The sequence below is a fragment of the Accipiter gentilis genome, chromosome 28, assembly GCF_929443795.1.
Source record: "Accipiter gentilis chromosome 28, bAccGen1.1, whole genome shotgun sequence".
NCBI lineage: Eukaryota > Metazoa > Chordata > Aves > Accipitriformes > Accipitridae > Astur > Astur gentilis.
Window position 1 is genome coordinate 4,594,461 of NC_064907.1, and position 18,540 is coordinate 4,613,000.

At 43.9% G+C, this 18,540-nt stretch overlaps 2 protein-coding genes across 2 annotated transcripts in view; one reads left to right on the forward strand and one right to left on the reverse strand.

The window, feature by feature from the left end:
• Nucleotides 1–1,776: 1,776 nt before the first annotated feature.
• LOC126051521 (translation initiation factor IF-2-like) lies at nt 1,777–7,520 on the reverse strand. Its single transcript, XM_049830845.1, is given in 6 exon segments — nt 1,777–1,897; nt 4,809–5,098; nt 5,869–6,849; nt 6,851–7,123; nt 7,125–7,283; nt 7,285–7,520. Coding segments are annotated over 4 exon segments (1,137 nt in total). The 5' UTR covers nt 7,312–7,520; the 3' UTR covers nt 1,777–1,897; nt 4,809–5,098; nt 5,869–6,171.
• A 3,165-nt stretch (nt 7,521–10,685) lies between these two features.
• LOC126051514 (protein ELYS-like) overlaps nt 10,686–18,540 on the forward strand; it is a 23,701-nt gene continuing 15,846 nt past the window's right edge. Inside the window, exons 1-6 of the mRNA XM_049830830.1 lie at nt 10,686–10,806; nt 12,652–12,905; nt 13,831–14,008; nt 14,780–14,987; nt 16,312–16,428; nt 17,373–17,457. Of these exons, the coding sequence (XP_049686787.1) occupies nt 10,686–10,806; nt 12,652–12,905; nt 13,831–14,008; nt 14,780–14,987; nt 16,312–16,428; nt 17,373–17,457 (963 nt within the window). The remainder of the gene's footprint in view (nt 10,807–12,651; nt 12,906–13,830; nt 14,009–14,779; nt 14,988–16,311; nt 16,429–17,372; nt 17,458–18,540) is intronic.

Here is an 18,540-nt window from a genome sequence, read left to right on the forward strand (position 1 = left end):
AACAGACTGACTTACAAGGCATTTGAGGACTGCAATCCAAGCTGTGGCATATCTTTTTGAGAAATCCGTGTGCAAAATTTATCTTCCTGACTACCAGAAGTCCATGTAGCAAAATCAGTAATCTCTGTTTTATCCACTGTTTTTTCAATGCCCATCTTCTTAAGTTTATTGGACTCCAACCTAATGGATGCAATAGTTTCTAGTTTTGAGACTTCTTCCGTACTCTTATTTAAATGTCCAGCTGTACGGATGCTGAAGCATTCACGTTTTACCTTAGTATCTCCCTGTTGAGGATTTCTTGGCTGGGCGAGGGCACGTGAGCAATCCAGCCGTTAGCTGGGAACGAAGCATAAGTTTACAAAGTGCTGAAGCCGACAAGGACGCTGTGTCCTTGTACGCTGGGAAAAAGGAAGATAAGAAGAGCCTGACAAACAACTCCTGGATGCCGAAGAACGAGATAAGTAACTGCTGGACACCTCGTGAAGAAGCTTGCACAGCCAACAGAGGATAAGATAGCGTCGCGTGAGACAGGGTATTGTACCCATTAGAGTATTGTATAAGGCACATGCACAAGCGCATAAGGTATATAACTGGGCTAAAAGTTGTAGTAAATGGGCTTCACTTGATCACATTGGTCTGTGTGTGATGTCCCCTGTGGATCCTCCGAAACAACCAAGTACTTATCAGTGACTTTTCAAGGACACATCTACTAAAAATGTATTGAATGGAAGAGTCTGTTGCAAGACTGTGTGGAGTATTGCACAAGTTCTGCCCAAACACAGCAAGCTCTTGTGGTCGTGTTCTGAATTCTAATATGTTAGCAAAAATCACTTCAGAACTATACTGGAGAAAGAAAAAGTCATGTGGTATGCAAAAGAAAAAACTAAACTCTAAAAAGAAGAGAAGGAACCACACTATGTTTTCCTGCATTCTTGCTTCATGACCTTTTTCCACAAGAACAACCAGGAAATTAAATTATTTGTCTTTTACCTAATAATACAGCATCTATATGTGTTCCTCTAACAAGGTAAAGTTTTGAAATTCCTTTCTCTGAGCAACTGGAACCTGCTGGAGGGCAAAGGGAGATGACACCCAAGCTAAAAAAAATTAACGTACCTTTGGCAGGAACAGTTATCGATGCGTTTTATGGAGTCTTGTTTGGTCTCACTCTGGGTCTTCGAAGCCCAAGGTCTGTTGTAAGGATCCAGGGTCTATTTGCACAGTGACAGAGGTATACAGGCTCATATATTACACTAGCAAGGCAAGTACACTTGTCTTTTTCCTTTTTAACATCCTTTCAGAACACTGAACATCAGAATCAACTTGCAAATATTTACAGGAACTATGTTTTCCTCTCCTTCCCCTCCCATTTTGCAATTTATAAGGAGAAAATAACCTGTGAAAAGGGTAAAATGTAAATGATAGCAAAGAACAGGTAAACATAAGAAACACAAATATCAAATGCTAGTTTCCGAGTGAACTGGACACAGGCCCCATTTACACTAGTCAGAACACACCGGTACCTGTACAAACTGCTCAAGTCCAACATTAGGGAAAAAGAATTTGACAAGCAACTTCTTGGGTTCATTATTACTTCAGGTTCGCTTGTAAAATGTAGTTCTGTGATGTATATTTTAGTGTTAACGTTTATAGCGATATGAAATGCACTTAGTGAAGGAAGCCTGCAACATACCTGTCTGTGTTTCTTATCATGCGTGTGTGTGAAAAAGTCAAATGTGGTCCCGCAGATGGTATCGCAGTCTTTGCACCAGTGGTTCCCTGCATCATAATACTCATAAATATTGGCCAACTGGAAAGGATGTTTGGAGGACTGTGAAGAGGATTCTGCTGGCTTCGGGCTTCTACCTCTGGATTTTTCATTAGCAGGTTTTGATTCCTAAATTGAACAGAAGGAAACACTTCTCTAAGACAAGGCAGGACAGACATAATGCTCTAGAAATCAGAACCTGCCTCCAGCAGTAGCCACACACGCCAAAAAAAAAAAAAAGAAAAGAAAATAAAATTTATCACCTGCTTTTCAGCACCCAGGCTAATTCCACTGTTTCAGAGAGCTGGTATTGCCAACTAAGACGCTGCATGGCCTCAGTGAAGAGCTTCCAATAAGGTTCCCAGATGTAATGGCTGGATGGTTGTAGGTAATCAAGGAAGCAAATGAACAAATTCCCTATGGCATGCACCCTTCCCACTTTATGGGTTTCACATAAAGATCTGAATAGTTCCAATTTACCATACTAGCCAAACAGTGCCCAGAAGACCTAAAATGGTTCCCCTGGAAGCGTTCAGAAATTACTGTAAAGTAGCTTGGATGAAAGCAGAATGAAAAAAGAAGTAAGAATTAGGTGACTAAATGTATTTAACTCAGATTTATCAGATTATTTGAGAGTTCCTGAATTCTCCAGGAGACTCGTTGCTTAGCATTAATAGAAAGATGGTGTTTTGTTAACTACCTAAGTATATAAGGTGAAGCATCTTGTGATTTAAGCATGTGATATTTGCACTTACATTGAGTTGTACAGAAAGACATCATACATTTCAGGACTCTAGCCAAAATTAATACTATACTAACACTGCAGAGTAGCAAAACAAATAATCCCTGAAACAGATCTGAATGAGCCCTGCTAATTTAGATTACAATAGTACTAGATGTATTTTGAGTTTTGAGTTACATTTTCAATGGCTGAAAGCCCATTATGTTATCATTTCTAATCTGCATGGCAGTCTGGAAAGAATAGCATATTAACTTAGACCCGAGTTGGTTGCATGATTTCCAAGTTATTCACTACTGGTGTTGAACAAATTTACTTAAGCAGATTCAAAACTATTAAATAGCATCTGCCTTACTTGAAATTCCATTTGATAATCAGGGATAGATTCTCTCCTATTAACACCAACCCACACAACATACATTGTAAATCAAACAATGAAGAGACACCCAGGCTACCATGCACCCCACAGATAGCACTATCCCAATACAACCTAGTTCTTGATAGCAGAGTAGGAAGTGACCAAGTAAATAGTTGCATATATTCTGTCTGCAAGAACACCACAAAGCTGACATTCTCTTAAACAATGAGAAGATCAACTTACAATCTGCAGGAGGTGCATGGAAGGATGTTCATGATGTCTGAGAAGTGTCACTGTTTGTGTTATTTACAGACATACACCCACCCAACATATCCTATAAAAATACTATCTCAATCAGAACTTTAAAAAGACAATGCTTCTCACATAGATAGGTGATAGCCAACTCTTAAACCCAGTTTGTGCTTAACCCCAGCTCAAAGATGCCTTTATAATTGGCTGCTCTTCAGAGCCCACAAGGGACAATCTGTCTGTTTAGTACAACAAGGCTCACCTCTGCAACGACTATGTAACTGCAATACACAGACACAGGTTCAGCAGCAAGGGACTACAAAGGAGCTTGCAAATCAGCAGAAAGGCACACGTTTCTGCCCTTAGGTTGGCAGTCAACCAACCTCAGTGTCAATAGGCCCGCACCATCTTTCTCTTCATTAAAAAAAAAAAGTTAACAATCAGAATTACAAGGTGAATCTTAGAGACTAAAGGCAGTGTCCTACGTGTCTACAGATATCTGAAATTATTAAATGTTCCTGGCTAGAACTCAGAATTTTCCATGTTAAAATACGGAACTATGAAAAGGGGATCAAGTCATTATGGGCTTGGACAATACAAACAATGGAAGTTAAAATAATGAAAAATATATTCACACACACCATATTGCAAGAAAAGAAAGCAATATAACACTGCAACGTAGGATTTAACAGACATTGTTACCTACTTTAGCTTTACAATGTGGTGACTGAAGCAAATGATTTGTAAAATTAAGTGGATACTAAACTTCAGTGATGTTTCAAGAAACAGTAAAAAACAAAACGCAAAAGCAAGTCTTAAAATGAACGGCACCTAATGAGTTCTCTGAACCAGACCGGGATGAAGCATAAGGAAAAGTTTACAGGATACACTGATCCGAGTGACCTTGTAGTTTATACCTCTTATCCTACTAACATTTCCCTCTCTGCAAAAAATATACAGTAAGGTCTACACAAAAAAGCATCTACCATCTCCCATCAGCTATTTCTGTTAAATATTTGAATAAACATCTGAAAAGCAGAATAATTAATCTTCTGAATACATGCATAACCCTTCAGACATTACTATCATACACTACTTCCAAAGCAAAAACTATCTTCTGGAATGCAATAAACCTGCGTTAGTATATCCAGCACTCAGTAGTATAGACCACGTCAGAGAGACCATACCGATGCATACTGACATTTCTTAAGAGAAAACACATAGCATGTACATAATAATCATTTTAAGCTTACAATCATATGCAAGTCTTGCGATTTGTTAGTATATTCACCCAGTGAGAAGACCAACATGCTCCAAACTTGCAGAGAGCTTTGCTGCTACAAACATTCCTCCCTGATAGGCCACGCCAGAAATGTTGTAGAGAAAAAAAGTCTGTCCTCCTGGTATGGCACTGAGACCAAACAGCTGCAAACACTCATGATACTGTTCAATCCAACACCTCAGCAAAACCAAGATCAAAACCAGTAAGTGGTATTGAACTGCACAAACCTTGAGATAAATTATAAGCACGGATGCATTGACTCTCACCTGCATGCACGATCAAAACCAGCATATGAGATGTGATAACAAATGACATCAAATGATCTTCTAGTAAAGGTTTGGGAGCAGCTGCCTCCCCAGTGCCCTCTTCTCTTAGTGGGAAAATCATTAGCATAGAAGCCAGAAGACTTTACCTTGTTGGAGGAAGATGTTTTCTCCAGACCTTTTGCATTTGCTGACTCGCTGTTCTTTTCCAAGGAATCTTTTGTTTCCACGGCTGGTTTCCAGGGTTTTTCAAATATGTTAGTCCCCAGGATTTGTGCCACTTTGTCAAGCTCAGACTGCTTCTTGTCAGCTGCATCAGATTCTTTATGCAGCTCTGAAATCTCCTTCATAATATTCTCTTGTAATCTGTTCACCTCAACCCCAGTATGGGGTCTTTGTGTCCATCCTTCTCACGACGCTTTTTTCCTCAACATCTCTCCTGAGCCAATCAAGGAAGTAGAGGAGTTGGAAAATTGTCTTAAGATCTGTACAACTATTCCAGCAACAAGTAAAATACTAATATAAAATACTACAGCTATATCTTGACTAGGGATTTGTAAAGACAGACCTGACTCTCAGGTACAGCATCGCTAAATCTGCACGATCCACCTCTATAAGGATCGCCTTAATATACACCCCTAACAGAGGCACCATAATCCTCAAGAGAGAGAATCAATTTAATAATCACTATTTCCCTGTGTGACCAAACAAGCAAGAGTTAATCGTACGTTCTACCCTGAAAGTATCACTTTCCAAAGGTGAGGGAAATTAGTATTTACTTGGACCAAACAGAAGTTTTAAAAATAAAAAAAGTTAGCTCTGTCTAGAGAGGACTTTTCCTTCTCCAAATAAGATTAATGAAAAATTAAAAGGCACGATGACTTGTCTTCAGTCACTATTTCTCACTTCTTCGAAAGAAGTGCTAAGACACATGAAGTACAATTCATTTAACTTATCAAGCTGCCGAAGAAGATGCAAAAGCTACTATTTGCTTCAGTGTAACAGCCAAATTTTGACATAATTAATTTTAATATAGTAATTAGGTCACTGCTTTCTCAAGAGTTCTGCATTGCCCGGAGTATGACAATATTAAACTACAGACTATTATTAATATTTTGGTATTCACTTCTCCTAGCAGGTACTAGGACTTGAGAAACACCCCAGTGGGGAAAAAAAAAAAAGCGGGGGGGGGGGGGACACGCACCATACCTTGCTGTCTACGAAGCCTGTCCAACTCAGTCCTGAGAGAGTAAAGCTGCTTCTGCCGTGCTTCTCGCTCGTTCTTCAGTTTTTCCCTCTCTTCTATCACCTGAACACATTGGAAGGGGACTGGATTTTCTTCTCTTCCCAACACAGGATAATCAGTCTTGCAAGAATGACAGCAAGACCTCAATTTGCCAGTCACAGAACACTGCTCGCTGTTCTCAAAATGTTCTTGAGTATCTTAACACAACAAATACACCTCATCCTCTGCATCTGTACGTAACTATATCACGTGCTCACGCGTCAACCCTACAAGAATATATGCCTGCAAAATATCTCTGGTGATACGGTTACGATCAGATTGAAGCACAAGTCTAAATAATAGCTGAAATTGGCCAGAGCCAAAGCAGGAGGCAAGGAAAAGGGCTGTGAACTCTTTTGTCCCTGATGGAACATGCTAGCTGTAGAGATTACTGCATGAGCTCTGAAGACCCGTTTAGCCTTGATCTTGCTCACCCCTGCAGAAAGATAATCGGCTGAGTGCAAGTGCCTTGGGAAATGGTGCAACAAACAAGGCAGTTCTGGGGAATACACTGCCCAAAAGAAAAAAATCGGCAGGGGGCGGGGGCGGGGGGGCTCGCCCCGCGTCGCCCCCTCAGCCCTTCCCTTCGCAGCCGCCCGCCGGCGGCTCCCCACGGAGGGGGCCGGGGCACGGGGGCCGGGCGGCGGCGCGGCGCCAGCACGACCCCCCCCGCCGCGGCCCGTACCCAGCCTCTCGGCCGCCCGCTCGAGCACCGCCTGCAGCTTCTCCCGGCTGCGCCCGGCCACGGCCCAGCGCAGGGCGCCGCGCAGCTCCCCGCCGGCCGCCGCCCGCGCCACCTCCTCCACCACGACCTGGCCGGTGAAGCCCGAGGCCCCGAACACCACCAGCTCGTCGGGCCGCTCGGGCGCCCCGCCGCCGCCGCCGCCGCCGCCGCCGGCCGCCGGCCGCCGTGAGGAGAGCGACCGCCGCGCTGCCTGCCGGCGCCAGGCAGCGGCCGGTATCGCGCCGTCCCGCCCAGGTCCGCGCCCGTTGCCGGCGGGGGCGGGACGGGAGGCCGGCCCGCGGGGCGGGCGTTACGGCCCTTGCGGCGGTTGGGGCTTGCGGTGCCGAGCGGCGGGCCGGGCTCCGGGCCTGCCGGGCCCCGGCGGCGCCCAGCCCTGCCCCGCTCCCGAGGCAGGCAGTCGGCCGCTGCCGCGTAGCGCCGGTGACAGCGGGGGCTCAGCCCTCGGCCCCCGCCGGGGGAGAGGTAACCTTTGGTCTCGTTGCAGCAGCTAGGAAGGAGGGAGAGGTGCTCTCTCTCACGGGACCTTTGGCGTACCGTGAACGACTAAAAGTATACCACGATACGGCCGAGAGGCTTTGGAGCCCAGCAGCATAGGCAACAACGGTTTGTAGGGAGAGGCCATCCTCACTGGTCCCACAGCAGACACTCTTTCTCCTGAAGAGCACAGCTCGCTGCTGCCGTAAGCATTTCAGCATAGGTAGTAGAGATGAACCGAGGGCTGTTACTAATCAAAATTACCTTAATTACCCAGAAGTAAAATGAAATACTCTGTTGCCCCCCGAACTACAGGAAATATTTGTGTTGTCCGTTCTCTGATCGCCAGGTAGCACTTCCCTGAAATCGCTTTAGCTTCCACATCTGGCTGAATGAAAGAATGACGCCTGTCAGCTGCAGCCTTTCTCAGTGAGACAGTGAGTCTCTACGCGCACGAGGGAGTTAAAAGTTGACTGGCTGTGTCTCGGGTGGTGTCCTTTCTAAAAGGAAAGGGTTCTGCAGCTCTCCTTGCAAACTGCGTGCGTAGTTTCGCACGTGTATGAGCTAGCATAACGGCTTACTGCCACCAAATGGAGACGGACGAATTCCCTCTCCTTCTTCCCAGCGCGCTGTCCTGCCTCCTTCCTTGTGCCAACTTTCATGCTTGCTCGTTCTCTCTGCCAGCCAGTTTAACTCTCTAAGCTGGTGGAAAACTAGCTCCTCTTCTGGGTTCGTTTCCCGTCTGCTTAGGCAGTTAACCTGGCTCGTAAAGTGCTCTAAAAAGTGCTCAAGTCAGTGCAAGGTAAGCCACAGGAATACAGCAGGAGAACAAAGGAGCAGATGGAGAGATGGGAGGCGGCAGCAAGGCCGCAGAAGGAGCAGAAGTGCAGTTAGCGTTGGATATCTCTCTTAAAGGAGAGGCTTCATGCTTTTAACCTGGTTCTAACTATTTTCCCACTGTGTGGATTTGCCAGTAATCCTTGGTTTAACTTAGCAGAATGATGCAAGTCAAACATCCTAATAGCCAGGTCACTGTATATACAGTTCAGGCTTTATTATGGAGTTTATCTTCCTAGTTCCATATTGCCAAGCCAGATGCCTAGGAACAAAATGTTTCAAATGCCCATTGGCATACTGGAGGAAACCTGGGCATGCCTGATGGTGTAGCGTTTTCACGTGCTTTTCTACGCAGTTAATAACTGCGGCGGAATTAGATTTAAAGTTCCATGAATGGTCTGGGCGTTGGAGTGCTACATATTTGGTGGTTCTTAGCGGTGGTATGGGCCTGATAAGCACATTTGATGTGTACTGTAGGCAGGAGTACACTGTGTCAAGGTGCGAGCTTTCCACCAGAGAAGAATTCTTTCTGATTTGGTGGGGAGTTTGGGGTGGCGAGTAGTTTGTTTTTACGCTCAACTCTCCCCAGTAGAGTATCTTAAAATTTGATGTGCAATTTGGCCACGCAAGGTTCTGTGCTCTTGGCCTGTCCAGGTAGGCAGTGGCAAAGGCAGGGTGACGCAGGGTGACTCTTGTTCTTCCTCTTCTGAAATTTCTTCCCGTGATAATCTTCTCTGGTCATTCCTCCTTTCTTATTCAGCATCACGGTATTGCTGAAGGCACCTATCAAAACAGTTGGACGTTGAAGGCCTTTGAGAGATGCTATTCACCACCCCAATAGATCTGTATTTGTATTTGGTATTATGGGTTACTCATAAACCATATTGATTAAATCATTACAATTAAACTGAGCCAGAAGGCTGGTCAAACTGTGGGGCTTTTTACTCTCTGTAGCCCCTGGATGCAGTGCAAAAGTTCATCCGGCTGTCACTGTGGAAGGATGACAAGTACCAAAAAGCAAACGCGAGAAAAGTGCTGCAAATGAGTTGTCCCACTTGGAACTTGACCTGTGCTAGTTGTGAATGCTGGCAGGGCGGTCAGGCTGGCTGGCTGCAGCAGCACCCTGCGATACTGGCTTTGCCATCGGCAACCTTTTTTTCCGAGGGTTGACTTGCACTTAGTGCGGGACCCTGGCTCACACTGCCTGTATTTCACGCGCTCGTTGTTTTCATGCTGGCAGAAGATACTGGAACGTGTTCTCAGGTAGAGTGCTTGTGGCCTGAAATATAGTAGATTCCAGTGCCCAGGCTTTAGAGCATAACCTTTCTCCACAGAAGTACAATTTGTGTAAATGGTATTGTTTATAAGCGTTTCCCTTGAATAACTGTGTTGCTCCCAGAGTCTGGTCTTCAGAACTAGCTGTAACCTCCTATGCCGTAAGGAAAATAGGTTATTAGTGCACGCTGCAAGGAGCAACCATAAAACTTTGTTTGCGGGAGAACATGTGTGCTACAGTTAATGCAGTGGGCTTTGTGTGCCCATTGAAGTGGCTGGCTGTACTGGTTTGTGGCATAGGGTAAGGGTTCTGTTTGATGCCCGAATTGGTCGGCATGTGTAACACCCAGGAACAGCGAGCTACGTAGAATATCTTCCTTCTGAGACTCCATGGAGAAAGCAGTGCTATTTGAAGAGATGCTTGAACCTGTCTTGTCTTCCGGAGGCTTTTTCGATAACCCATAGAACTTGCAAGACGTAGTGAGCTAAAGTAGTTTGTATTTCCACGTGTGTGGCATATCTCTTCTTTAGCCTCCTATTCAATCTTGTAAGTCACCTGAGCTTTTAAGTGTGTGTGTCCCCCCCAAATCTGTCTTGACATGGTGAAATGTGAACTGTCTGTGGAGCACCGATAGAGGTGTGGAAACTGAAAGGCCTCGAAGTTTTTGTAAAATACTGCAGAGATGTGATAAGGACTGGCAATAGGAAGGAAAGGACTGGAATAAGGAATATGGGGATTTAAGTGTAGAAAGGAATCCATGTTTTAAGGTGCTGTGTTACGTTCAGGTGATAAGTGTACGGAAAACTACTTTCCAGCTGATGAGCTATGAAAGTCTGTATTGCTTGTGATGTGGAAACATCAACAGTACATTATCTGGAAGAGTTTGAGAGTGAAGGTAGTTAAGGACTTAGTATTCCTTAAAGTGCAAAATAAACACACAAGAAGTGAACAAGACACAAATGATGCCTGAAATCTACTAGAAGACAATTGGCAATAAATAATGAAGTACAAAATCAAGAGCAAGGACAAATGGAACCTGATACCTCTTACTGCAGCGCTAATTGAAATACGCTTTTTCTCGGACCGCATCTTACTACAGACTTACATGTCTGAGTAGACTTGAACTCGGTGTATTGTTTTTTTTCCTGTTATTGACCTTATCAATACCCCTGTGTCACTTTTTGTTGGTGATCTCATAGGCATTAGAAAAGTAAAAGCATTGTCCTTTTGCTCTGCTGTGAGATCAAAAACTGTCCTGAGTGCCATTTTTTGAAGGAAAAGAGCTACAGGAGCTGTATAGGGATTATTTGCGGCATACTGATGAAACTTCTGTCAATCTCAGAAAGCAAATCTCAGTTATGGCTGACATGAGTCTATTTTTGCATTTTTTTCTTTATTTACAGTGAAGAATGCAACACCTGTCTGCTCAGGTAACGAGCAGTCTGCTGCAGTTTCCAGAGGTGACTACTCAGGCACTTGGGGAAGATGAGATAACCCTAGGTTCTGTGCTGCGTGGGAAGTTTTCTGGAGGTGAGCATTCTCCTTTAAATTTGGTCTCGGTCTGAAGTTCTTGTTGCCTGGAGGTTACCTGAAGCACAGGGTCACAGTATCGACTGTGTCAGGCTGGTGCCATTAAGATGCATCAGGTTTCGAGAGAACAGAAAGGAAGGAAGTTTTAACTATTAAAAATGCTAATGTTAAAACTTTACAACTAGTAGAGTTAAACTTTGAAATTACAGCAACCTTCACCAGTCTTGTGCTATTCAAATAATTTACTTAAGCATGCTGAGTCAGCAGGCCTTCCTCAATGTCGTGGTCACTCAATTTTTAATTAAATAAAAGGCAGTTTTCAAAAAAGTAATAGTGTTGTTTTGGGCCCTATTTATTTGTACCAGCTCCAGCTCTATGACCATCATAACACCACATGCTGAACTAGTTCTTCTACAACGTTACAGAGGCACCCCCCCGTTACAGAGGCACCCCCCCGTTACAGAGGCTTTTTCTTTTCCTAATGTGAATACAAACAGCAAAGGAAGAGGATAAGACTGTTAAGCGCTGCAGCCATATTTCCAACGTATTTAACAGGGTGCAGATGAGTACCCAGGGAGAGCTGCTGAAAGTGGCTAAGCAGATTAGGTAGTTGACTTTCTAGGCGATCCGCAAGTAGAGCTAGCTGGGTACCTGTCTGGTTGTCTAGGTGTCCTGGTTTCAGCTGGGATAGAGCTAACTGTCTTCCTAATAGCTGGTACAGTGCTATGTTTTGAGTTCAGCATGCGAAGAATATTAATAACACTGATGTTTTCAGTTGTTGCTCAGTAGTGTTTAGACTAATGTCAAGGATTTTTCAGCTTCTCATGCCCAGCCAGGACACAAGAAGTTGACACAGGACACAACCAAGGCACCTGACCCAAACTGGCCAACGGTGTATTCCATACCATGTGACATCCCATCTAGTTTAGGAACTGGGAAGTGGGGGGGCAGGAAATCGCCGCTCGGGGACTGGCGGGGTGTCGGTCGGCGGGTGGTGAGCAATTGCCCTGTGCATCATTTGTGCATTCCAATCCTTTTATTACTACTGTTGTCATTTTATTGGTGTTATCATTATCATTATTAGTGTCTTCTCTTCTGTTCTATTAAACCATTCTTATCTCAGCCCAGGAGTTTTACTTTTTTCCCGATTTCCTCCCCCATCCCACTGGATGGGGGGGAGTGAGTGAGCGGCTGCGTGGTGCTTAATTGCTGGCTGGGTTAAACCACGACACTAGGCTTCTGTTAGACCAGGTAGAATCCATCTACCTGACTGAAAGTGCAGTAATTGAGTTAATACTTCCTCCGAGTTTGTTCAGTGAAAGAAAATGTGTTAAATTCTTTCTGTCATCAGCCCATGTAAAAGATTAGATTTACTCATGCAGTGCCCATTTTACAATAATTTCTTGCTGCCGTCCAAATCCCTGCCCCAAGCAGGCGTGTGTCAAGTAAAATTAATAAACTAGAAATGAATTGGTTTAGATTTGTTATCTTTGAAGTATGCTTTAAGACTCGTATTCCCGTATGTATTTAGACGATTTCTAGCCAAAACAAGCCGAATATGGGATGAAGACTCTAGATCAATATGTTGTCATCTTCATCCCGAACAGTCAAAATCCTTCAGTGCGGGAATGACAAGTAGAAGTGCAAAATAATGAGGTTGTTAACATTAAGAGGTAGTGCTGGCGGATCTCCATGGGTGATTTTAAATAATTGACCACAACTAGGGAAGTCGGTCTTCCCTTTGGGGTACTTTAATTGAAGGAAAGGGGCAGTGGCTGCAATTTTTCCGTTGTTTGCAATCTTGTGTTGGAAATTTGCTTTAGTTAGCTTTCTTTTCTCTTACAGGGAGAAGTGGCTTGGCATGGTTGGCGTGTGGTCCTCAACTGGAGGTAGTGAACTATGTGACGGGAGAGCGGCGCTCTGCTTACCGTTTCCGTGGAGTAAAGAAAGAGCCTCCCACCATTCGTGTGGTGAAGGATTTTTCCTGGCAGAAGAGAACGGGACTGCTGGTTGGGTTGGAAGAAGCAGAGGGAAGTGTTCTCTGTCTGTACGACCTTGGAATATCGAGAGTGGTTAAAGCAGTTGTTCTCCCAGGAAGGGTACGTACTCTTTAATCGGAGGAACGAAGCTTTTGCGTTGTCAGGTGCTGCGTAATCCTGTTTCAGGAGAAGCTTTGGAGCGTCTCTTTGCAGGCGGTTTTTCTTCTATCTTGCATTAGTGCAGACTGTCACTTGAGAGTATCCAGTCGAGAGAGCCTTGGTGCGAACTCTTGGGCTTAACGATACCATTATCTTTTGAGCTTACTGATGGTAAAACAAGTTTTCTGGGTTTATGGTAGAGCACATAGTTACCTAATTCTCCACTGCCACAAAAAGGCATTGAGAACTATCTTTTTTTGGCCAGAGTGAAAAAGAAAAAAACCAAAACCCCCTGTTCCCAGTGTCTGTAACATACATTTCCTAAATGCTTGATTTCTATATATGATAGAAATAGTGTCTTTAAAATATCTGAAACTTCCATAGTTGTGCTGTAAATGACTTAGACACATTCCCCAGAATCTCGGACTAGCAAGCAGGTGGCTTTAGAGCAGAACAGATTTTTATGTTGACTTAGGATAGGAAAGAAGAGCCGTTAGGGAGTTACTGATGGACTGTCGAAAGATTGACTTTCAGCTTGCAGTCCTTGAATCTCTGCTTATTGAATATTGTGTTTGTGTAGATGGGAGAGGCTGGTGGAATGTTACTCCTTTTTTTCTGTCTTCTATAACCCAGGAAGTCCAATGATGTAATGTCCCCTAGTCTCATTATCTGAATGTAAACAAGGATCAGTGCAAGTTAATAGAACATCAAGATTCACTATATTGTTTTTTTCTTGATATAACTGGAAACAATGCTTTGGTTTTAAGTCTTATGGTCCTCTGTAGTTACTTTCTTGTTTCTGATGTGCTAATTCTGGCTTCACTTTTGAATGATTTCTGTTTAGCTTGTCAAAGAGCTTAAATGCTAGCTTGCAGTTTTCCTGTAGGTAACTGCTATAGAACCCATAACTAATCACGGAGGACCCAGCGTGAGCACTCGGCACCTACATCAGAGTCTGCGATGGTTCTTTGGAGTGGCAGCAGTGGCTACAGATGTTGGTCATCTACTTCTGGTGGACCTTTGTTTGGATTTCTCTTGCAATCAGAATGAAACACAAGCCTCGGGTAAGCCTGCAGTTTTTAAACTTGAATTTGAGAGTGAGAAAACTTGTGTATAAACAATATGCATCCCACTTGGAAGACACTAGTGTGCAGGCATTTCTGACTGCTGATTACAGGTGGCGGTTTGACTTGGTGTAGTCCTGACCTGCTTAAAAACGGGAGTGACTTAATACTCCTTCTAATGTGATAAATGCCCCCCTGCCACCAAGATCCGTATGTCACTATGATGCTTGCCGGTGAGGTGTAGGAATTTTACCACGTTTTGTCAATGCAGCTGCCTGAGAGGAAGTGGTGTCAGAGGCGCCCTATTTCTTGGGAATGTTCTTCTGCTTCTGTGAATTGACTTGGGGCAAATTTTAGGCTTGCTTGTTAAAATGAATCCGACTTGTCAAAAATCGTGCCTTTGGATGACGGGATTCTCTAATTTGCATATTCGGATTGCATGCGCTGTTTTGGCTATTACAAGAGTGGCTTCAGGAGTTGGTGTCGCTTCAGACAGCTTCATCATGAGGCCCAAACGCGTGATTATTATAGAGTCCAGGAAGAATTTGTCTACGAAGGTTACGCTTTTACCTGGTTTTATAATACGATTGAGAATACCTGTCCGATCAGAGAGTTCCTCTGTTCTTTGGAAACATGCAAAAGAAAGCGTTGCATAAATGGGTATTTTGCCCGGGGCGGTAGAATTGGATGAGATGTGTTGTCACATCAGTGTTCAAAATGCAGCCTAAATGGCCTAACACATTAATTCATGGCGTGGTTTTGTGTGTGTAGGTCTAGAAGTTGCCACTAGAATTCCTGCTGAAGTTCCACAAAGAAGAGAAGCTGTGACCAGAGAAGGGAGACATCTCTGCTTTCAACTACAAAATCCTTCAGGAACAGCAATATCAACCCTGTACTACATAAGCAGAAGCAATCAGCTCGTTGTGGGTTTTTCAGATGGCTGCCTGTCACTGTGGAATATGAAAACTTTGAAGAGGGAGTAAGTAGGCCTTTACACCTGGCCATGCCTGGAGGTGCAGGGGTCTCAATTGTTTGCTTACGGAAGCATGTTCACGAAAGAGAACATTTTAGGGACTGAAATTTTGGGTATAATCTTGGAATGTTTAGAAATCCTCTTCTGAAATGACTATGAAAAGTCAAACATGGATTAAGTGGACCGCCTTCTCCCCAGTGGGCTGGGATTGTTTTCCTTCTTGTGCCTGTGGCTCGAGGGATTGTGGAAAGCATGCTTCTTTGGGTTACGTCAAGCAGTTTAGGATGCGGTAGAGCTCATTTTTCTAAGACGCTTTGTCCGATCAGTAGTGTTCAGGGAAGCCAGGAAATGTGTGTATTTTGATGAACCAGGTTTTAGGAATGATTTTGCAGAACCAGTTACTGCAATTAGGGCATACATTGTGAAGCTTAAGTATGTTAATAATGTGGGTTTGGTGGTAATATTCTTTAAAGTGTCCAGGATGAAACTAGTGAGACATGAAATATCAATAGCTGATCTGTGCCTGACAAGATATTCTTTCCTACATGTCAGCCTTGTCCAAACTAGGAGGCAACATTGTGTGTGAATGAAAATTTGCTTGGAACACGATGAGGATAAGGGGCATGTAAATCTATAAGCAATAGAAAAATTAAGAGACGATTTTATATCTGCCAAAGAGCAATCGCACGTGAAATATGTGACCAAATTCAGATAGGGATTGGCTTAAGCAAACGTGCAGTGACTCACCAGAAACTGTTGGATGCATAAATAGACAGTGGAGGACTAATTGGGTGGCAAGAATAGAATGTGAAGACACACGTAAGGTTCAGAAGTCTGGAGGAAAAATGCTTTACGTAGCATCCGAGTGAAGAAATGAGAAAGTACTTGTGTTTGGCACTGTCCTAGATTTGTTCAGAAGATAGGCTGCATTTTAAGTTCAATATTGAAGTCGGCCGGAACAGGAGGAACAGTCTTTTGCCTGGCAGCTGAAGTAATCATTTATGTTCTTCCTCCCTAGGCAGAGGAGGATATAAACCCAGGTTATTGCACTTGATGGACAGTAATTTCCTCAGCTCTTGACTGTTGCATAAAAAGCAGTCGCTTCCCTGACTCACTTGTCTGAGATGGAAGTGTGACCTTCTGTACTTTGAGGATAAGCATGGAAGGATAAGCTCTTTTCTCAGAAGATGCTTCTACCCTTCCACAAACAGTTAGGGCCCATCGTAGGCTCACAGGGGTTTTATTTCCTACCTTTTCCCCTTTTCCTTTTTCTTTTTTTCATTTTTTTTCTTTCTTCTTCCCCCCCCCCCCGCCCCCCCCAAACACGTAGGCACCACTCTCAGCTTGAAGGAGGAAGGATTCCTGTCTATGCTGTTACTTTTCAGGAGCCTGAGAATGATCCTCGCCATTGTTGCTACTTGTGGGCTGTTCAGTCTACACAAGAAAGGTGAATAAAAAGTTACGATAAGCCACGGAATGCATTTAAATTTTTTTGTATCTTTGTTCACATACAGTTGATACATGTATATTTGTTTTGTTTATGTAGCTGTGCAGGAGATTCTCTCAGGTATGGAAGGTGTTAAGCTTACAATGCAATTTTTAAAGGATTTAACAGATGTGAAGAGGGACCTACTAGTGCCTACCTTCTGAAAGAAGGCAGAGCAACAGTGGCTATATTTTTGTGCTTGCATTCTGAAACGATTTCCTTTGTTTCTTGAGGACTGCTTCACGATTTGTTTGGTACTCGCACCATGGGATTAAAATACCATTACAAGTAGTTGGGGCTGCAGATCCCGAGCGCTAAACGTGCCAATGTGACAGCCGGCTGCCCCTAAAGGAGGGAGGTGACAGTATTGCGGATTACCTTGTGCCAACTTGCGCGGTCTTTGGAGCCTTTGTGAGCCAGGTCAGCTCACCTGGCAGAGACCGATCACTGTTCAGCAGCAAAGTCAATGGTTTCCTGCTGGGCTAATGACCCAAATCCGTATGTGGAAGGGTGCAGTGTGTGTATGCAAGAGAGGGGCTGGAACTTTGGTGGGAAGGGAAGGGAAGGGGAGAAAGATCTCTCTCTTTCAGCATCAGCAAGCTATTTAATCAGCTCAGCTGTTCACAGAGTGGCAGTCTTCTTAAGTTTGACTTTAAAGCAGCAATTTGTAGTCCATACAACATATTAAAGCTTTCAGATTGTGTGGTTAGCATTTGCCCCTGAAGCTGTTAGTGTCCAAATGTCCTCCTTGGTGTTATAGCGGCTACACATGACCAGTTATCTGATGGTTTGGGAAGTGGTGTTTTTCTTTTCAGCAAGAAAACACCAGTCTAGATCTAATAAAATGATAACAAGGCCTCTGAAGCAGCTTTGTAATCAAATGTCATAATTTCTACCTTTTTCAGTGAAGGTGACGTTGTGAGTTTACGTCTGTTGCAGTTAGCATTTGGTGACAGAAAACGCTTGGCCCCAGGACAAGTCATGTATGAGGTAAGGCGTGCATGTATGTGAAAAGATGAAAATAGTGATTTTGTCTATGTGAGTATCAGTTAAGTTGTCAGGGGTGATTTTTACCATCAAAATTCAGCGGTGACTGAAAACCCAATCTTTTGCTGAGTCTTCTTGGGCATGTTTTATACTGCTGCATCTCTTGTAGTGCTCTAAGCACTTGGGCAGGTCGACTGGAGAAAGATGCTTTAATCGTTCTCCAGTTTCACTTTTGAACTTCTGCTTTGCTTTATCCTCTTGTAAAAGTTATTTGTAGCTACAGTCTTAGCAGTGGCAAAGACAATACCTTGTCCTGTGTGCTGCTTTGGAAGAAAACCCAGACGTCGATAGCCATTCCTCACGTGGCTACTTTGTTCTGTCTCAAGGCTTTAATGTTAAAATGGGGGACCTTTTACTATTTGGCAATGCTTTGTCTCGGTCATCTTATTTTCCTGAATAAGGTGTGACGAGTGTCAGATTTCACCTCAGAGGGTTGAAATGTTTCAGCAGCTTTGAAAAATGGGTCTACTAAAAACTCCAGTTTTAAAAAAAGCACACAAAGTGATTAAATTATGTGGTTTGCGTTTGTGACCTGAGAAGGCTGTGGTGTCGTTAGTGTAAGACTTTTAACCCTCTACAGACGGTGCAACCAGTAATACATTCACAGGCTTCTAAGAGGTGTCAGGCACCAGTTTCTGGCTTTGAGATATTTTACTCCCCTGCTGTTCCTGCGTTCCTGTGATGAGCGTTGTGCAAGGTTGAAACAGGAACCAATCTCACAAGGTAGTTGAAGAGAGAACTAAACAGCTGGACCTCTGGGGGGAAAAGTCAGGTTCTTCAGCTAGCTTCCAGATGAGCCACTTAACACATGTAGCTTCATACCAAGTCTTGCTAACACCTACTGCCAAACCCCGCCCCAAACAACTCCCCCCCTGGAAAAAAAAAACAACAAAAGAAGCATTAGTACAGGATCTGTGTTCTACAGAGGACACTTGGAGTGTCGGAATACTTCCCTGTAGTCACAGATTGGTCAGTACTACGTGACTGTCTGCCTGCGTGACTGGCTGAGTCAAGTTTCTTGTCCGT